Source organism: Dendrobates tinctorius, unplaced genomic scaffold (assembly GCF_039654945.1).
Source record: "Dendrobates tinctorius isolate UK_male_01 unplaced genomic scaffold, ASM3965494v1 ptg000120l, whole genome shotgun sequence".
Classification (NCBI taxonomy): Eukaryota; Metazoa; Chordata; class Amphibia; order Anura; family Dendrobatidae; genus Dendrobates; species Dendrobates tinctorius.
The window spans coordinates 37,969,291-37,989,650 of NW_027361788.1; the positions used below are offsets into that span (position 1 = coordinate 37,969,291).

Consider the following 20,360-nt stretch of genomic DNA (forward strand, 5'->3'; position numbering starts at 1 on the left):
ACTAATAGATCACAGACTGAATATGAGTCAACAGTGTGATGCAGCAGCAAAAAAGGCAAATGCAATTCTAGGATGTATTAACAGAAGCATACAGTCTAGATCACGTGAAGTCATTATTTCCCTCTACTCCTCTTTGGTCAGACCTCATCTGGAATATTGTGTCCAGTTTTGGGCACCACATTTTAAAAAAGACATCAACAAACTGGAGCAAGTTCAGAAAAGAGCGACCAGAATGGTGACCGGTCTGCAAACCCTGTCTTATGAGGAAAGGTTGCAGGATTTGGGAATGTTTAGTTTGCAAAAGAGAAGACTGAGAGGAGACTTAATAGCTGTCTACAAATATCTAAAGGGCTGTCACATTGTAGAAGGATCAACTTTATTCTCATTTGCACAAGGAAAGACTAGAAGCAATGGGATGAAACTGAATGGGAAGAGACACAGATTAGATATTAGAAAAAACTTTTTGACAGTTAGAGTGATCAATGAGTGGAACAGGCTGCCACGAGAAGTGGTGAGTTCTCCTTCAATGGAAGTCTTCAAACAGAGGCTGGACAGACATCTGACTGGGATGATTTAGCGAATCCTGCTTTAAGCAGGGGGTTGGACCAGATGGCCCAGGAGGTCCCTTCCAACTCTACGATTCTATGATTCTATGATTCTAGGGTTCCAATTGGTCACGTCTGCCCCTTTTCGGGTCAAATCCGTGAGTGGTTTAGCAATTTCGGAGAAACCCCTGATGAATTTTCGGTAATAATTTGCAAACCCTAAAAATCGCTGCAGCGCTTTTAGCGACTTGGGTTGCACCCAAGTTTTAATAGGTTGGATCTTGGCAGGATCCATACGGAAGCCTGTGCTTGAAACCACATATCCTAAAAATTGTACCTCCTCCGCAAAAAAAACACATTTCTCCAGTTTAGCAAACAGGGAGTGTTCTCGTAGTCTCTGCAGTACAGAGCGAACGTGCTGAGCATGTGTCACAGGGTCAGCAGAATAAATCAAAATGTCATCTAAATACACGACGACATACATCCCACAAATGTCCCTGAAAATGTCATTTACAAAGTGCTGGAACACGGCAGGTGCGTTACTGAGTCCGAAGGGCATTACCAGGTACTCAAAGTGGCCAAGAGGGGTATTAAAGGCTGTTTTCCACTCATCCCCGTCTCTTATGCGGACTAGATTGTATGCCCCCCGGAGGTCCAGTTTAGTAAACCAACGGGCTCCCATTAGCTGATTAAAAAGATCAGGGATGAGTGGAAGCGGATACTGGTTCTTTATAGTGATTGCATTCAATTCCCAGTAATCAATGCAGGGTCTGAGACCCCCATCTTTCTTTTCTACAAAGAAGAAGCCAGCTCCAACTGGTGAAATGGATGGTCTAATAAACCCCTTTTTTAAGCTGCTATGTACTCGTTCATAGCCTGACGCTCTGGACCTGAGAGATTAAATATTCTCCCTTTTGGGAGACGGGCATCTGGAATCAGATCTATAGGGCAATCATACTTTCTGTGAGGGGGTAGCTTTTCAGATTTTGCAATAGAAAAGACATCCTCAAAATCTCTGAAGGCAAACGGTATGTGGAGGGGTTTAACTTTAACTTGGTTTACTGTTAGCGATATGCAGTTTTCCTGACAGTGTGAACTCCAGCGTATAACATCGCCTAGGTGCCAGTCGATGACTGGATTATGCTGGCGTAGCCATGGCATCCCCAAAATGACTGCAGCAGACAAATTATCCATCACAAAAAATGACATAACCTCGGTATGCAACGCCCGCACCGACATAGTGATTTTGTCAGTAACAAATTTAACCCCCTCCTGGACAATAGATGTGCCATTAATAGCCGTAGTTTTTATAGGGGCATTAAGTCTTAATAGGGGTACACCGAGACTTTTAGCAACCAAAGAATCCATAAAATTCCCTTCAGATCCACAATCCACATATGCGTTCACACACTGAGATTTCTGACCAAAAGAAAGGGCAATAGGCAATAAAACTTTAGCCGCATCTGCGGGCAATACCTGTGCCCCTGGGCAACCATAGCCAGAGTTGCCCAGAGGCCGATGTCTCAGTAGTATGGATCTCTGACGCTCAGCTCTCTCTCTGAAGGCTCCAGACTGCAGCATACTGGTGCAGGAAGATGAAAGTGCTCCTTCAGGCTGTGCACTGAACCAGGTGTTTAGGCCAGAAATCAGCTCAGTCAGAAGAAGGGAGAGAAAAAAAAAAAAGTTCAGGGAGACTGCTTTTGTATATGCTGGATATATACACAAGAAGCAGTTTTTTTTTTATGTGGCCAGATATAATGTGACGTCCGCCTGCGGGTCTGGGCTGCAGCCAGGCAACACCAGGAGAAACATTGATACCCTTTACCCCTATGCAGGGATCTGGATTTATAGCAGAGCCCAGGAGGCGCTGTCTGAATAGGAGCAATGACCAGAGCAGGACGGTCGCCAGAAAGGTGTTCCAATACGGGACACAAACGTGGAGATATGCAAGTCTAAACCAGTCGGGCAGCAATGGTACAAAAACGGTAGACAGAAGCAGAGTCAGATTCAGGCCGAGAGTCATAAACCAGGAGAGTAGCAGAGGTACAGAATCGTTAGGCAGAAGCAGAGTCAGATTCAGGCCGAAAGTCATAAACCAGGAGAGTAGCAGAGGTACAGAATCGTTAGGCAGAAGGAGAGTCAGAAGTCCAGGCCAAAGTCAGTCAGTCAGAAAGTAATTCACACAGTAACACACAGGTGAACCAAGAATATATCCGCCAGCTTGTAAGACCAGTCCCAAGGTATTTCAGGGATCAGGTCACCCCTCATAGGTTCCTGGACTGATGATGTCATCAGTACCGCCCCCAGGACCAGGCCAGATGGAGATGCAGTAACCTCTTGATGACTGACAGAGGGGTGGAGCCTGCGTCCACCAGATGCCTGCGCAGGTGCCCTTACTCTGTCAGCACCATAACTCCCGGACGAGCCATGGCGCCTCCTAGTGACCGCGACAGGAGCAGCAGACCCAGAATTTAACGGCGACGTGACAGACCGGCGCCTCCTAGAGGCTAAAGCCGGGACAGTAGGCTCTGAGCCTGACGTGACAGAACCACGGCCCCTTCCAGTGGCCAAGGCAGGAACAGCCGTCCCTGAGTCTGACGATAAAGTGGCGGTCCGGCGCCTCCTAGTGGCCGCGACCGGAACAGCAGGCCCTAAGTCTGGCGGAAACGTGACAGGTTCCACTTCAGGTGAACGAACTGGGCCAGTTGAACTAAATGGAACGACCTGTTGAACCTTGGGTCTCTCCCGCAACCTCTTATATCCTGAGTCATGGCCTCCACCAAACAACCAGGTGGAGCATGCACAGATAGAGCGTCCTTTTGAGACTCCGAAAGACCCCTGAGGAATTGAAATCTGAGAGCTGCGTCATTCCACAGGACCTCAGTAGACCATTGACGAAACTCAATACAATAGTTTTCTGCTGTGCAGTTCCCATGTGTCAGGTACATGATCCTTGCCTCTGTCACCTTGACCCTGTCAGGTTCGTCATAGATGGTAAACAATAATTTACAACGCTCTTTAAAAATTCTGAACTGGTCTTTTTCACCCGAAAATTTGTCAGGGAGTGCTATAACAGGTTTAGGGGGGGCTCAAAGATATGTCAGATGGTTCACAAGTCATGACAGCGGTCTGAGGAGAGAGATTCTGAGGGGCACTAAAAGTACCAGAAATCTGGCCCTGTTACTGAGCCTGTGAGGATGCCAGTTAGGGTTGTTCCAAGGCCAGATCTTGGACTAAACGGAGTCAGATTCGCCACCTGATCACACAAAATACATAACGGATCCTTAGGTGGGAAAAATAAAAAAATTAAAAGTCAATCGAAATGTGATGCGAGTCACTATAGTAAATAGTTGTAATATGTACTACTTACTGGATAAGTAAAGGGAGGTCAAACAATCCAAGGTCAGGTCCAGGAAGTTGGGCAGTACAACAAGGGGTAGTCAGAGACGAAATCCAATTAACGCTCCAAGGTCAGGAAAACCAGAAAGACAAGACAGTTTACAGGGAGCAGGCACACGAGAAGTCACGTCAGAGGCAAAGAGTCTAAAGGCCCCGTCTCACATAGCGAGCTTGCTAGCGAGATCGCTATTGCGTCGCCAATTTTGTGACGCGCCTGCGATCTCGCTACGTGACACATAGCAGCGACCGCCCCCCCCGGCTGGATATTGCTGATCGTGCTTGAATGTCCTGGGCCATTTTTTCAGCTTCCCGCTGGCCTGGATGCATCGCTGTGTTTGATGCCGATGAGCGACCTCGTTGGCGATGCAGAACTCAGGGACGCAGGCTGGAATCGTTCAGAATAGCTGCTGTGTGACAAGGTACCAACGACTGCCGAGGTCGTTATATGGATCGCCGGATCGTTGCTGCGTCGTTGAAGAGATCTGCCTGTTTGACATCTTAATAGCTGTCATTTAACGACGCACCAGCGATCCCTACCAGATCATATCGTTGTCGGGATCGCTGGTGCGTTGCTATGTGAAACGGGACCCTAAGTCCAGGAAGGGAATAAAGTCAGGCTGAGACAGGCAAAGAGCACAGAGGGATCAGTCTTAGGGTATGTCTCCACGTTCAGTATTGGCAGCGCTTTGGAAGCAGCTCCGTCCAAAGCGCTGCCAGCTTTTGTACGTGCGGTGAGTCACTGCATCCTACACAAGGACAGCGATATTTATCTTGCGGAGACTGAGCATCTTTGCAAGTTAAATAGACATGCTGTGGTCTATAAAGACGTGCCGCATCTGCGTCTTTGAACGCATAGTGGAGATGGAATTTCATAAAATCCAATCCACTATACAGTAACATCGGTGTAACATCTGGCCGCTGCGGATTGGATGCTGTGACTGTACGCAACGTCCAATCCTCAGCAAATACTGAACATGGAAACATACCCTGGTGTTATGAATGGGTCACTGAGGAGGAAAACAAGACCAAGCCAAGTCACAGAAAACCAGAGAGGTTGGTAACTACGCGGATTGCAGACCCCTGATCCTAATGACACAACTAACAGCAGCCATGGAGCATAGCTACGATGATTCTAGACACCTCGTCACAGCCGGAGGACTAAATAAGCCTAACGCAAGAAAAGGGGAAATCTAAACTGCCCCAGAACAGACCCCAAGGGAATAGACAGCCCCCACACATGTGTTGACGGTGAGACAAGATGAAAGCACAAACACAGGTAGGAAAATAGGCTGAGCAAACGATGGGGCCCACACTAACTAGAAAGGACAGGAAAGGAAAGATACTGTCCAACACTTCTGATAGCAAAAAATACCCTGAAGTCACTATACTTCTCCCACTATATCAGCACTCTGGCATATTCTGAGAACAGAGCAAAAAGAGGCCAATCTAATAAGGGACAAAAAGCAAACTAGTGATGAGAAAATGGAAACGGTCTTTGGAGCGCAGGAAAGAGACTCAGACAAGAGATGGGGTTAACCCCATCTCTTGTCTGAGTCTCTTTCCTACGCTCCTAAGACCGTTTCCATTTTCTCATTGTTCCTATCCTCCATTGGAGGTTTTCGGTTGGAGCTGCGGTGGAGACCTGACATTTTTGTCTGCCCCTGGGTTGCTTCCTAAGCGCTCCTCTATGACCGCTTATCACTGACTCTTAAAAAGCAAACTAGGACATACAATGACATTAGAGTGGAAATTCGGCCCAGCCCCAGCTGGCTGACCACACAAAAAACTGAATAGACCAAACCAAATCAAAAGTGAACATAAGCAGAGAACAACTTAGCTTGAGAAGGCAGGAACTGAGCTGGAAACTGAGACCTCAGGAGGTAGGAAAAAATCACCAGCATGGGAATAGGGAGTCGGCTGTCTTAAATAGAGTCTGAGACTCCAGATGTCCAATCCTCATCCTCATTATCAGGTGGCAGGTCTCTGTTAATTAGATCAGCTTCATTACCTCCTGCCACCACCAGAGGGAACACGGAAAGAGAACTCACAACTCCTCTGTCAGCACAACCAACTCCCTCGCCAGAAACCAGAGGCAGACCAGAAAATGAGTTCACAACACCCTGGCAGCAGCAAGTGTACAATTGACACTGGATGGAGGAGCTAGCATGCTTAAGTAGAGGCCTAATCAAGGGAAGTGAACACAAATGATTGCAGCATAAACCCAGCACAACCAAAACAGACTGACATCCTCCACAAAAAAGTAACATAGAAGACAAGAACAGTGCTGAGATCATGACAGCACCATTCTTACTTCCTTCACTAGAGAGGGATCGAAAAATGTGGGAATACAAGAAGACACACTACTGACAGCGTTGCCACCTGACAGCGTGGGCTTAGTGGAAGCACAAGGCAGAGAAAGAAATCACCAACGCAGCTGTGGCACCACCTCAGAAGGGAGTGTTATTATGGCTGAAATGTGGAAAACCTTTCTCAGCACGCCACAACATCTGGCACCATCTGATTCAGATCGTATTAGCAGAAGGCCGCATTTCAACCACATGGAGGAAGAGTACGTGCCCACACAACTATATGTACTGAGTGATGGCTCTGCCCCTTTTAACTTCTGGGTCTCCAAATTGGACACATGGCCTGAGCTTGCTCTTTATATTCCAGTAAGGGGTGTGATCACAGACAGCCGCATCCACCTGTCTACAGCCAATGTAGGCATACTCATGTTCATAAAAATAATTGTTACACGGCAACGCAGTTTGTTCGCTCTATTTGTTCGTTCTATTAAAAAAAAAACAAAAAAAACCCACAAAAACAGTGTAGGCTACCTCCGCCTCTTTCACCTACAAAGCCACTTCTACTTGGACCGCTATCTACTGGTTCATGATTATTTTTCATTTTTTTTTGTTAATCTATGTTGCTTTAAGTCATTTTTCTGTCCACATTTGTTTGCAGGGCAACTGTCTTCTTCAGCCCCTTAGCCCTTACTACGACCATTTTACAGCACCAAAGTTCAGGTCCCCATTGGGTTTGGGATCAAGTTCTGATGCCCAAAGAGAACTTTGGACTACAGTTCGGCCAAACCCGATGAACCCGAACATTTCCAATTTCACTCATCCATAGTAATAAATTTATTGACACTGGGGGCCCCACCTCTGGTGCCAAGATTGATCATTGTGGATAGGTATTGTAATACATAACGGAATTTAAATGTTCAAATTTTCTTACATTTTGAAGAAAAGAGAAGACAAAAAAAGGAATTAATATTCATCATTATCAGCTTACTATGAAATGTTACAAAGTAACACAGGGAAACAATCAGCAATCCTTAATCAATCATTAAGCATTTTCCCGAATCCAGCGTGCGTGTTATCTGGACTTCAGTGTCTCTGTTTAAAAAAAAAAAGCAACAAAGATTGACATTATCCAGGAGCCAAGCCAAGAGTATATCCTGTAAACAGAGTAAGGCTGAGTTCACACGTGGCGTTTTTTTCGCGTTTCCGCAACGGTTTTAACCGCGCGATTTTGCCGCGAAAACGCGAAAAATAAGCATCCCATGCATTCCTATGGGATTCCGCAATGCTGTACTAATGCTGCGGTTTTTACCGCGGCGGAATCGCTTCGCGGTAAAAACCGCAGCATGCTCATTAATTTGCGGAATCGTGGCGATCCCGCACCCATAGGAATACATTGTTCCGCTTACTTCCCGCATGTGGCTGTGCCCACCATGCGGAAAGTAAGCAGAACATTTGCGGATGGTACCCACGGTCCGGAGGAGAGGAGACTGTCCTCCGGGCTTTGGGTACCATATCCCTGTAAAAAATAGAATTTAAAATAAAAAATATTGTTATTCTTACCTTCCGACGTCCCGCGCAGTCTTCCTGCTTCTCTTCATGCTCTCGTTCCCAGTAGTCCTTTGCGAAAATGCCCGGGATGGCGTCCATTCTCGCGGGATCGCGAAGTCTCGCGGTCATTCGCGCGTCGTCATCGCGAATTACCGCGAGACGTCGCAATCCCGCGAGAACTGACGTCATCGCGGGCATTTTCGCAAAGGATTACTGGGAACGCCTGCGCGGGACGTCGGAAGGTGAGAATAACACTATTTTTTATTTTTTTTTTACATTCTATCTTTTAATATTGATGCCGCATAGGCGGCCTCAGTAGTAAAAATTTGCTCACACTTGTCAAACACTATGTTTGACGAGTGTGACCAACCTGTCAATCAGTTCTCCAAGCGATGCTACAGATGCTAATTACGCTTGCAAAATGCTAGTTTTTCCGCGGGAATTTAAAATGCGATTTTCCCGCGGACTGGAATTCCGGAATTCTCGCGGTAATTTCCGCGAGAGTTCCGGTACGTGTGCACTTAGCCTAACTGTATATAGACAGGAATGATATCTCCCGTGAAAGGTTGATAAAGGAAAACCCTTCCACAGATGATGAACAGACAAAGTTTATTCCTTTTACAAAATATTAGAGGGCGTGACATAGCGTTCAGCCGCCTACGAATGTATGGGACATTTGTGCCTTTTGGCTAAGTGATTGCACTATATCCATATTTTTGGGATAGTACAAGCCTTCACTGTGTATACACAAAACTCATCCATATTTTCAGGTTTTTATTCCCGTTTAGGTTTTGTTTTTTTAAATTCTTCATATTCGGACCAGGAACACATGTTCGGAGCTGAATCTTTAGAATTTGAGGACCCGACGAAACCAATGGCTATGTATATAAGCACCAACAGATGTCAACTGAGCCACTGCCAAATGCATATATCCCAATGTTCAACAACCAGACAAAGCAATACCATTTTAATCCGGTCATGAGATCGTCTAATTAATACGGAAGGAGAAATACAACAGTAACACTTAAAATCTACTATTAGGAAAAAAAATGGTTAGCTTATGTTTCTAAAAACAGAACCTCCTATTGTGCCATTCCTCAATTGTTTCTCCTGGAAATAAATGAATAAACTAACAGCTGGATGTTTTATTTCTCATTATCACAGAGGAATATCCACAGACAATGTCTAACTGATATCTACAGTATATTGATGAGTATGGCTGTTCTGGGGAAGTCCTGTTCAGATCCCATTCACCTCAATGACAGATGAGCTGCAATAACAGAGAGTGGCCACTACACAGGGGGTGGGAACTGTGGTGTCCGGGCATCAAACCCTGTGTACTTCCAGCCCTGTTGGTTCGGGCTGTCTGTCCCCTACTGATCTTACATTGCTTACTTATCCTAAGAACTCCTGGACAACCCTTTTAAGTAACACACCATGCTAGAAATGTTTGAAGCATTGAATATCTGTTTCTTTATGTTACTGTAATGCCTGCCTATAAAATTCTCAACTCCCGCTTTTTCAGAAACGTAATGGAGAGTTTCCATGAAGAGCTCATTTTTTTTAGGTTTTGCAATTGCAGCAATCTTACCACAAAGCACTTCACATGACAGATAAGGCCCAGAGCATATACAAGGAGAGGAAACATGATTAATGGGGTCTCAGTGCTTAAATATGAAGCCAGTGAATTGTCAGGATTCTTACAAATCACTAACCATGCTCAGTATCTGAACATATGTTTTTGGGATACATTTCCATTAAAAAAAACTAATCAAACTTTCAGACTAAACAAAAACGTGTACTATTCTCGTAGTTGCAGCTAGATCTTCGTTTTAGGAGTTTAATACCCTATCAGAATGGAGAAAGTGGACCACATGTCATTCACACCCGGTGAAGCCTACAATGCAGATCATGTATAGAAATGGATTCCGCTCGTCACAGCTTTTATTACACTTGGAAACATTCTCTGCAGTTAATGCAAACATGTCTTTTTATTACAGGAGCTTCCCATAGTAGAAAGTGATGGCATAATGCTAGGATATGCAATTACTTTGTGAGCGACAGCCGGGCCCCCACCAATCTTGAGAACAAAGATTACAAATACAACAAGCCCTACAGAGACGAGTAAAAAAAAAAAAAAATAGTCATATGCTATGTTCACTTATAGAGATTTCCCAAGGCTGGCCTCTCCATGAGGCAGTCTTAAAAAATTGCTATATCTTGGGAAACTCTAAAGATGGAAATTGAAATCTACGTATGACTGATATTGAACTGAACGTTAATTCAGAGCTAAAAGTTGCAGATTTTTGCCCAACTATGCAGAACACCAAAAATTGTGGAGTATTTACGGCACAAAAGTGGCCTAAAACTGAAAATAATCTCCTAACAATAACGGTTATGTCCAACATATGTGCTAGAAGCAAATCCCAAACATAGGCCCTCATTCACTCAACAGAGAACTGATATTTTGGCCTCCGTTATGCTTTGGTATTTGGTATATATCTTTTCACAACTGTATAGGAAAACACAGATGACAGAAGGTCATTAAAAAAAAATACCAATGTTTTGTCTATAGCATGACATGCAGTGGATTTGCCTTTCATCAGAGATATATATTTGGTAAAACTCCAGATGTCTGGGTCTGACATAAGGCTCAGATGTGATAAAAGATGTAAAAAAAAAAAAATCACTCCAGCCAAAAATGATGAAAAGTCTTGCGTGTGGACAAGAAGGGCTCAATTCTGGCTTTACTAGGACAGGGATACAGTGAGCGTCATGTTGCCTCCATCTTTAAAATTTCTAAGACAGCAGTCCATTACAACAAGGTCAAGCAGCAGACATTGGGGACAACAAAGCTACAGACCGGCAGAGGGCAAAAACGACTCTCCAATGACCGGGATGATTGTGATCTTATTCGAATGTCACTCAGCAACCACCGGATGAAATCAAGTGACCTACAAAAGGAATGGCAGCTGGGGTGGAGTGCACGGCAAGAACAGTTCGTAACGGGCTCCAAGAGGCAGGGCTCAAGTCATGTAAAGCTAGAAAAAAGACTTTCATCAATGAGAAGCAAAGGAGAGCCAGACTGAGGTTTGCCAAAGACCATAAGGTGTTATGAACTGGTCACCGAGGAAGATGGCAGGAATAGGCTAGGCCACCAGGAAACCAGAAAGGTTGGTAACTTAGCGGATTGCAGACCCCTAATCCTAACAACACAACTAGCAGTAGCCGTGGGGCGTACCTACGATGCCCTAGATCAGGGGTCCCCAACCGCCGGGCCGCTGCAGTGCCCTTGCCGGTCCGCGGACACAAGGGGAGCCAGGGGCGGTCAGTGGCGTAGCGGGGGCTGGGGCGGCGCGCAGCAGTTCTTAGCGGCGGCCAGGGAGCGATCCAAGCAGCTCCGCTGCCTGCAAGAGGGAATAGCAGGAGCGGAGCTGCAAGGACCCGTCCACTGCGTCCAGCTTCCTGCCGGCCGCCCGCGCTTCCTGTCTCTGACTGACACAGAGAGGAGCAAGCGGCTGCTGTGTCAGAGCGAGGAAGCGCGGGCGGCGGGCAGGTGAGAGGAGAGAGGTGGTGTGTGTATGTATGTATAATGTGTGTGTGTGTATGTATGTCTGTGTGTGTGTGTGTGTGTGTTGGTCTGTGTGTGTGTGTGTGTGTGTGTATGTGTGTTGGTGTGTGTGTGTGTCTGTGTGTGTGTGTGTGTGTGTGTGTGTATGTGTGTGTGTATGTGTGTTGGTCTGTTTGTGTAGCCTGGCCCTGGAGGATATGGGGACATGAGGAGAAGGCCATGAGGGGAGTGATGGAGAGACAGCAGTGGTGGGGTGAAGGCAATGATGGGGAGAGGGGAGTGATGGGGTGAAGGCAATGATGGGGAGAAGGGAGTGATGGGGTGAAGGCAATGATGGGGAGACAGCAGTGATGGGGAGAGGGGAGTGATGGGGTGAAGGCAATGATGGGGAGACAGCAGTGATGGGGTGAAGGCAATGATGGAGAGATGGCAGTGATGGGGTGAATGGAGTGATGGGGTGAAGACAATGATGGGGAGAGGGGAGTGATGGGGTGAAGGCAATGATGGGGAGACAGCAGTGATGGAGAGAAGGCAGTGATGGGGTGAAGGCAATGATGGGGAGAGGGGAGTGATGGGGTGAAGGCAATGATGGGGAGACAGCAGTGATGGGGTGAAGGCAGTGATGGGGTGAAGGCAATGATGGGGAGAGGGGAGTGATGGGGTGAAGGCAATGATGGGGAGACAGCAGTGATGGGGTGAAGGCAGTGATGGAGAGAAGGCAGTGATGGGGTGAAGGCAATGATGGGGAGAGGGGAGTGATGGGGTGAAGGCAATGATGGGGAGACAGCAGTGATGGGGTGAAGGCAATGATGGGGAGAAGGGAGTGATGGGGTGAAGGCAATGATGGGGTGAAGGCAATGATGGGGTGAAGGCAATGATGGGGAGACAGCAGTGATGGGGTGAAGGCAATGATGGGGAGAAGGGGGTGATGGGGTGAAGGCAATGATGGGGAGAAGGGAGTGATGGGGTGAAGGCAATGATGGGGAGAAGGGGGTGATGGAGCACTTATTCAAAACCTATGGTGAGTTGAGTCACATTATAAATGTTATTTAATTATAAGTATGCACTGCTACACTACAACCGTGTCCATAGCCCCGCCCCCTTATGACCAAAGCCCCGCCCCTGCCACACCTCCATCCCCGCCCTGCCGGGCCATGGAAGAATGGTCTTGCTTGAAACCGGTCCCTGGTGCAAAAAAGGTTGGGGACCACTGCCCTAGATGACTCGGCACAGCCGGAGAGCTAACTAAGCCTAAAGCAAGAAAGGTGAAATCTAAACTGCCCTGGAGTAGAACCCCAAAGGAATAGATAGCCCCCAAACATATATTGTCAGTGAGACAAAATGAGACACAAACGCAGGCAGAAAATAGACTGAGCAAATGATGGGGCCCAAACTGTCTAGATAGGATAGGAAAGGAAAGACACTGTCTGCAATCATGCAAAAACCCTAAAAACTCCAACAAGTCTGATGTACAAAAAAACACTGAGGTCTCACGACCTCTCCCCCACTATATCAGCTTTCTGGTGTGAACTGGCAGCAAAGCAAAAGAGATTAATATAACAGGGGACTGAACAAACTGACACAAGCTGTAACATATGGAGAGGGTTCAGCAGGGAGCTTGCTGAACCCTCACAGCAAAGCAGAAAGAGGAAAAACCAGATCAGATGCAAAGGATTAGCAAATGAACAACTTAACTGAAAAATGCAGGATCAGGCAGGAGACAGCAGACCTCAGAATGCACAGGAAGAACCTAATCACCAGCAGCCACTGAAGGAAGCCTGCTCACTTAAATACTCCAGTCAGTAACCCCTGATTTCCAATCATCGTTGCCAGGTGGCAGACTTCGGCCAGCTCCACTATCCACAGTAACCACCAAAGGGAGCCCCGACTCAGAAGTCAAATCGAGAGCGTTCACAACAATAAGAATTGGACCATAGAGGACTGGAGTAAGGTCTTCTCTGATGAGTTAAATTTTCAGCTTTGCCCAACACCTGGTCATCTAATGGTTATATGGAGACCTGGAGAGGAGTACAAGCCACAGTATCTTGCACCCACTGTGAAATTTGGTGGAGGATCTGTGATGATCTGGGGATGCTTCAGCAAGGCTGGAATTGAGCAGGTTAATCTTTGCAAAGGACGTATGAATCAAGCCGCATACTATGTTATCCTGGAAAAACAGTTGATTCCTTCTGCTCAGGCAATGTTCCCCAATTCTGAAGACTGTTTTTTCCAGCAGGACAATGCGCCATGCCACACAGTTAGGTCAATCAATGTGTGGATGAAGGACCACCACATCAAATCCCTGTCATGGCCAGCCCAATCTCCAGACCTGAACTCCATTGAAAACCTCTGGACTGTAATTAAGAGGAAGATGGATAATCACAAGCCATCAAACAAAGAAGAACTGCTTACATTTTTGTACCAGGAGTGGCAAAAGGTCACTCAAAAGCAGTATGAAAGACTTGTGGAAAGCATGACAAGATGCATGAAAGCTGTGATTCAAAAATCATGGTTATTCCACAAAATATTAATTTCTGAAATCTTCCTGAGTGAAAACATTAGTGTTGTTGTTTCTAAATGATTATGAACTTGTTTTCTTAGCATTGTTTGAGGTATCCAAGCAAAACTTAGTGCTTAGAAATTCGAAGACATGTTGTCAGTAGTTTATAGAATAAAAGAGCAATTTCCATTTCACTCAAAAATATACCAATAAAGAGAAAAATCAGACAAACTGAAAATTTTGCAGTGGTCTCACACACCGTATTTTTCGCTTTGTAAGATGCACTTTTTTCCCCAAATTTTGGGGGAAAATGGGGGTGCGTCTTACAAAGCGACATGCCTTACCATAGGCCGTGATCTGGGGGTGTCCAGCGGTTTGTGGCCGGTGCTTGGGGTGTCTCCAGTGCCCAGCGCTGCCCGGGGCTCTGCCGACATTGTGCGACAGGCCAGAGCCCCGACATTTCCACGGTTCCCCTGTGTGTGCGGTGGTTCTGGTAAAAAATGGCCGCCGGCGCTTGTGCAGATGGAACCGTGGAAAAGCTGGGGCTCTGGCCTGTCGCACAATGTCGGCAGAGCCCCGGGCAGCGCCGGGCACACCCGCAGCACCGCTGGGCACCGGAGACACCCGCAGCACCAGCCAGCAACCGCCGGACACCCGGAGAAACCCGGCAGCAGCACAAGACCCCCGCAGCAACGGAACACATCGGAGCCCCCCTCATCCCTGAATGCGGCCTGCAGCATCACTCCACACCTGCCTCCTCCAGCAGCGAGCCTGGGACTCCGCTACACCGCAGCCACCAACACCGGTAAGCAATAAGATGCAAGGATTATAAGAAGCACCACCATTTTATTAAAAAATATTCTGTTCTTATTTTTCTCCTCAAAATTTGTGGTGCTTCTTATAATCCGGAGCATTTTATAAAGCGAAAAATATGGTATATTTGTGTGTGTAAACATTATAAATTTGAACAAGGTATGTGTAATGACATTATGGCCTTCAATTCCAAAATAGAGAATGAAAAAAAAGAGATTGAGCAAGGAAATTAAATCGCAATTCTTTTTTTTTTTAATAATATATCTTTATTTAGCTCTATGGATTTGCAAAAAATGCAAGAAAAAAAACCTCATGAAAAATGCATCAAAAACGCGTGTATTTTCCACCAAAAGATGAGGAAATCTTGCAGAAATGTCTGCATGCAAATCCGCAACATGCACACATAGCCTTACATCTGATCATATGGTATGCTTTTATTTCCATTTTTCTTACCCATTTCTGTTACTGATTTGTATGTTTTTATTGTTTCCAATAGTTGGTGAATTGTTAAGACTTTTTCAACAATCCTAGAAATCAATTCGCTAGAATAAGGCTCCATGACTGTAAAAGAATGAGCCATGTGAAAACCGATCACGCATCTATTCGGGGAACTCTGGGGTAGAGCATTTATGCTAAATCAATATTTGCCATGTATTCATTTCACGTTCAAAGGCTTAGCTTTATTCGAGTGAGACCTAAGGAAGGGAGGTCTGACAGATTCTTTACAGCTGAGGAATCACACCAGACACAGAAGAGAAATTATACAACGGGTATGGGAGTCACTTACAGCCCAGGTCTTTGTCAGCCTGAAGATGGGTGCACTCTGCAGCGCTGACACTACTGACATCAGAGAGTGAAGGTTATTCAGATCCAAAAGTTTCTGGGGGGAAACACAAGAATGATGAAATATAATCAATTATCGCACTATATTTTAGGAATATCAAAATATTGTTTTCCTTAATTCCAAGAATAAGAATTAAGGTAGTTCTGAAAAATCATGAGGAATTCTAGATCAAAATCTGGGATTCCAATCAGATTGTATTATTGTGTCCTATTTACTACTTCTATTACACTAGAAGGGAACTACAAGATGCTAGATGATTGGGATTTTCTGTACTAAAGGACTCTTTACAGCTTACAAATTGATGGTAAATTGCTATAATATGTCATGACTTTACTACCTGTGGTGGTCTGACCTCTGAAATCCCGTTGATCCAGTGTATTAATGTTATTGGGGGTCAATTTAGCACCATATCTCCTTCAGCAAAGCCCTAATCAAACTATGACTGTGGCCCCTTCTTTCTCAGAATTAATGGATGACTTTTAGCCAAATATCATTTTTGAATAATGAAATACCCCTATAATACTTAAAGGGCCTGCCCAACTTTGCACAGATATTTTATAATGTTCAATGCATTAAAAAAAAAAAAAAACAACAACCTTAAGATTAATCCCATTGATTTGTGCATACAGCTCAATGAGGACCAGTTTTTTCATGGTTATACTACCGTCTATCTGTCCTTTGCTTCTTGCTAACCTATCACATACAGTTAGGTCCATATATATTTGGACAGAGACAACATTTTTCTAATTTTGGTTCTAGACATTACCACAATGAATTTTAAACATAACAGTTCAAATGCAGTTGAAGTTCAGACTTTCAGCTTTCATTTGAGAGTGTCCACATTAAAATTCGATGAAGGGTTTGGAAGTTTTCAGCTCCTTAACATGTTCCACCCTGTTTTTAAAGGGACCAAAAGTAATTTGACAGATTAAATAATTGTAAATAAAATGTTCATTTCTAGTACTTGGTTGAAAACCTTTTGTTTGCAATGACTGCCTGAAGTCTTGAACTCATGGACATCACCAGACGCTGTGTTTCCTCCTTTTTGATGCTCTGCCAGGCCTTCACTGCGGTGGTTTTCAGTTGCTGTTTGTTTGTGGGCCTTTCTGTCTGAAGTTTAGTCTTTAACAAGTGAAATGCATGCTCAATTGGGTTGAGATCAGGTGACTGACTTGGCCATTCAAGAATTTTCCACTTCTTTGCTTTAATAAACTCCTGGGTTGCTTTGGCTTTATGTTTTGGGTCATTGTCCATCTGTAGTATGAAACGACGACCAATCAGTTTGGCTGCATTTGGCTGGATCTGAGCACACAGTATGGCTCTGAATACCTCAGAATTCATTCAGCTGCGTCTGTCCTGTGTCACATCATCAATAAACACTAGGGACCCAGTGCCACTGGCAGCCATGCATGCCCAAGCCATCACACTGCCTCCGCCGTGTTTTACAGATGATGTGGTATGCTTTGGATCATGAGCTGTACCACGCCTTCGCCATACTTTTCTCTTTCCATCATTCTGGTAGAGGTTGATCTTGGTTTCATCTGTCCAAAGAATGTTCTTCCAGAACTGTGCTGGCATTTTCAGATGTTTTTTAGCAAAGTCCAGTCTAGCCTTTTATTCTTGATGCTTATGAGTGGCTTTCCACCGTGCAGTGAACCCTCTGTATTTACTTTCATGCAGTCTTCTCTTTATGGTAGATTTGGATATTGATACGCCTACCTCCTGGAGAGTGTTGTTCACTTGGTTGGCTGTTGTGAAGAGGTTTCTCTTCACCATGGAGACTATTCTGCGATCATCCACCACTGTTGTCTTCCGTGGGCGCCCAGGTCTTTTTGCATTGATGAGTTCACCAGTGCTTTCTTTCTTTCTCAGGATGTACCAAACTGTAGGTTTTGCCACTCCTAATGTTGTAGCAATTTGTCGGGTGGGTTTTTTCTGTTTTTGCAGCTTAAGGATGGCTTGTTTCACCTGCATGGAGAGCACCTTTGACCGCATGTTTCCTTCACAGCAAAACCTTCCAAATGCAAGCACCACACCTCAAATCAACTCCAGGCCCTTTATCTGCTTAATTGAGAATGACATAATGAAGGGATTGCCCACACCTGTCCATGAAATAGCCTTGGAGTCAATTCTCCAATTACTTTTGGTCCCTTTAAAAACAGGGTGGCGGGGGGGCGTGGCCTGGACCTCATGTAGGGAGGACGTGGAGTGAGAGAGCTCCTGCCCGGATCCGACAATAAATCCTGATTACCGGCACTGCTGACGAGTCCCACTGACCTGGAGGGCTGCAATATCTCCCTGGGCATTTAGACAGCGGAGGATCCTTGGGCCATGTCGAACCGCAGCAGTAAAAAAGATAAGGAGACGCCGGGGCGCGCCTCTGCTACATCCAGGATGGCGCCAGCAAACAACAAGTCGGCCGGTAGTGGAGCGATGGGAGCTGCTGGCAGGCTGGAACGATATGCAAGGGTGCCTCCTGCTGCTGCTCGATCGCCCAGTGCACAGACTAAGACAGACGCTGGATGCAGCGTGGAGCTGGAGGATCATCTCTCCAGGGAGGGAACAGTGAGTAAACTGGGCCCCCCTTCAGCCCGACACGTGCAGACACAGGGGCCTGTGCTGGAGGAGGAAGGAGTGGGGGATGGGGAGCAGCCGGAGTCTGTGACTGCTGAGCCCACGCTGGGAGAAATCCTCGCAGCAATTAACTCCTGCAATACCACACTGGCCACTCTAAGTAATCAAATGGAGATTGTCACCAAGGACATGGCCTGTATTAAACAAGAGCTGCGGGGGGTGACTGCCAGGGTGGGGGAACTGCAGGAGCGTGTTGGTGCGACGGAGGATAAATTGCCACCAATAACACGGGAGCTGGGAAAAGCCACGCAAAATATTACAATACTGCTGAACAAGGTGGATGATTTAGAGAACCGCTCCCGTAGAAGTAATCTGCGACTGGTGGGGGTTCCGGAGAGGACGGAGGGGACTGACTCACTTGGCTTTTTTGAAAAATGGCTAATGGACACCTTTGGTAAAGATGTTTTGTCCCCATTCTTTACTATTGAGAGAGCACACAGGGTCCCTACGCGTGCCCCCCCACCGGGAGCACCCCCGCGTCCCATCTTGCTCAAGCTCCTACACTTTAAAGATAGAGATGCTATCCTGCGCAGATCCAGAGACATTAAGGAACTTGCTATTAATGGGAGGAAAGTCTCCATTTTCCCTGATATTTCCCTGGAGGTGCAGCGTAAAAGGGCGCAATTTATTGAGATTAAAAAACGCCTACGTGACTTACAGGTGACATATTCCATGATGTATCCTGCTAGACTGCGGATTGATGTGAATGGAGAAACGCACTTTTTTGATACGGCGGGAATGGCGCTGTCCTGGCTGGATATTAATGAGAGGTCCATGAGGAGGAAGAATACTTGAAGTTCTCCCTTTTTTCGCCACCAGGTGTTGTTACTCCTTTTTGTCTAGGACGCTATGCTGGTATAATTACTACTGTTCATTCCATTTCGGATTCAGGGCGGGAGCTGACCGGATTGCTGTGGACACTCGTTACAGTGACAAGCTGTGGACCCTTCTCCCTGCGTTGACTCTGAGCGAGTTTTCTAGCCCTGATTCTCTCTATTTGAGAGAAATGTGCAAGTTACACTTGTGTTTGGGGGTAGGGGCGCTGTGCACTGGTGTGCAGTGCTCCCTCTCCCTCCTTTGTTTTTTTCGTTTGTTGTTGTATTCCCTAATTGTTCTGTGGGATGTGATGTGCGTCAGCCGTGTCACCCAATTCATTGTACTGAGGGATGGTGGAGATTGCCTCTCTCCCTCGGGAGTGGAGTATGTTCCGATTTCTCATTTTTTAGTCTGCTCTTATGGCGATATCACTTAATATTGTAGCGTGGAATGTTAGGGGGCTCGGGGATGCAAATAAGAGATCTGCTATATTTACTGGGCTTTGGAGACAGATTTATAAATTGGGTGAGGCTGTTGTATGGCTCGCCGGTGGCGAAGGTTGGGGCTAATGGCAGGGTCTCTGAGTCTTTTCCTCTTGGGAGAGGTACTAGACAGGGGTGCCCGCTCTCGCCCTTGCTATTTGCTACTGCGGTGGAGCCATTGGCAGTTGCAATTCGGAAGTCCAGAGAAATAATGGGATTCAGATGTGGAACTGTGGAGTTGAGGATATCATTGTACGCGGATGATTTACTTCTATATTTAGATAAGGTACATTCCTCGATTTTGCCGGCAATGGAGGTCATTCGAGAATTTGGGCTGAGGTCTGGTCTTCGGATTAATTGGTCCAAATCAGCTTTAATGCCGATAGACCCTCTCCCGGCGGATTTCTCAGATTTGCAGATACCGGTCCCTGTAGTTCGGAGGTTTAAGTATCTGGGTATAATTGTTAGTCCTGCCCCGAAGGATTTTCGGGCTCTGAATCTGGAGCCCCTGTTGCAGCGATTTAGAGCAAAAGTACATACTTGGTGTCGCTTGCCGTTGTCGAATATTGGTAGATCTAACTTAATCAAAATGGTAATGATGCCACAATTATTATATTTGATACATAATTCTCCGGTGTGGATCTGTAGGGACTTTTTTGCAAAAATAAATACATTATTCCGGGAATTAATTTGGAAGAAAAAACAGGCTAGGATTCGCTTGGAGATACTGCAGCGAGGGAAGGAGGAGGGAGGATTGGCGGTGCCAAACCCATTCATATACTTTATAGCCTCCCAGATGCAACATCTTAAGGGTTGGGGTAGAGACGGGGCGTGTGACAATGGTGGTGATATTGTGAGGGAAGGATCGGTATGGAAATATCAAGGGTGCCGGTTGGAGGTGG

At 45.9% G+C, this 20,360-nt stretch overlaps 1 protein-coding gene across 9 annotated transcripts in view; it reads right to left on the bottom strand.

The window, feature by feature from the left end:
- The window catches only part of RALGPS1 (Ral GEF with PH domain and SH3 binding motif 1), a 1,264,350-nt gene that overhangs the window by 792,503 nt on the left and 451,487 nt on the right, over positions 1–20,360 (bottom strand). For all 9 annotated transcript variants that reach the window (XM_073541171.1, XM_073541175.1, XM_073541174.1 and 6 more), the window contains one exon: positions 15,470–15,562. In XM_073541171.1, coding sequence (XP_073397272.1) covers positions 15,470–15,562 — 93 coding nt within the window. The remainder of the gene's footprint in view (positions 1–15,469; positions 15,563–20,360) is intronic.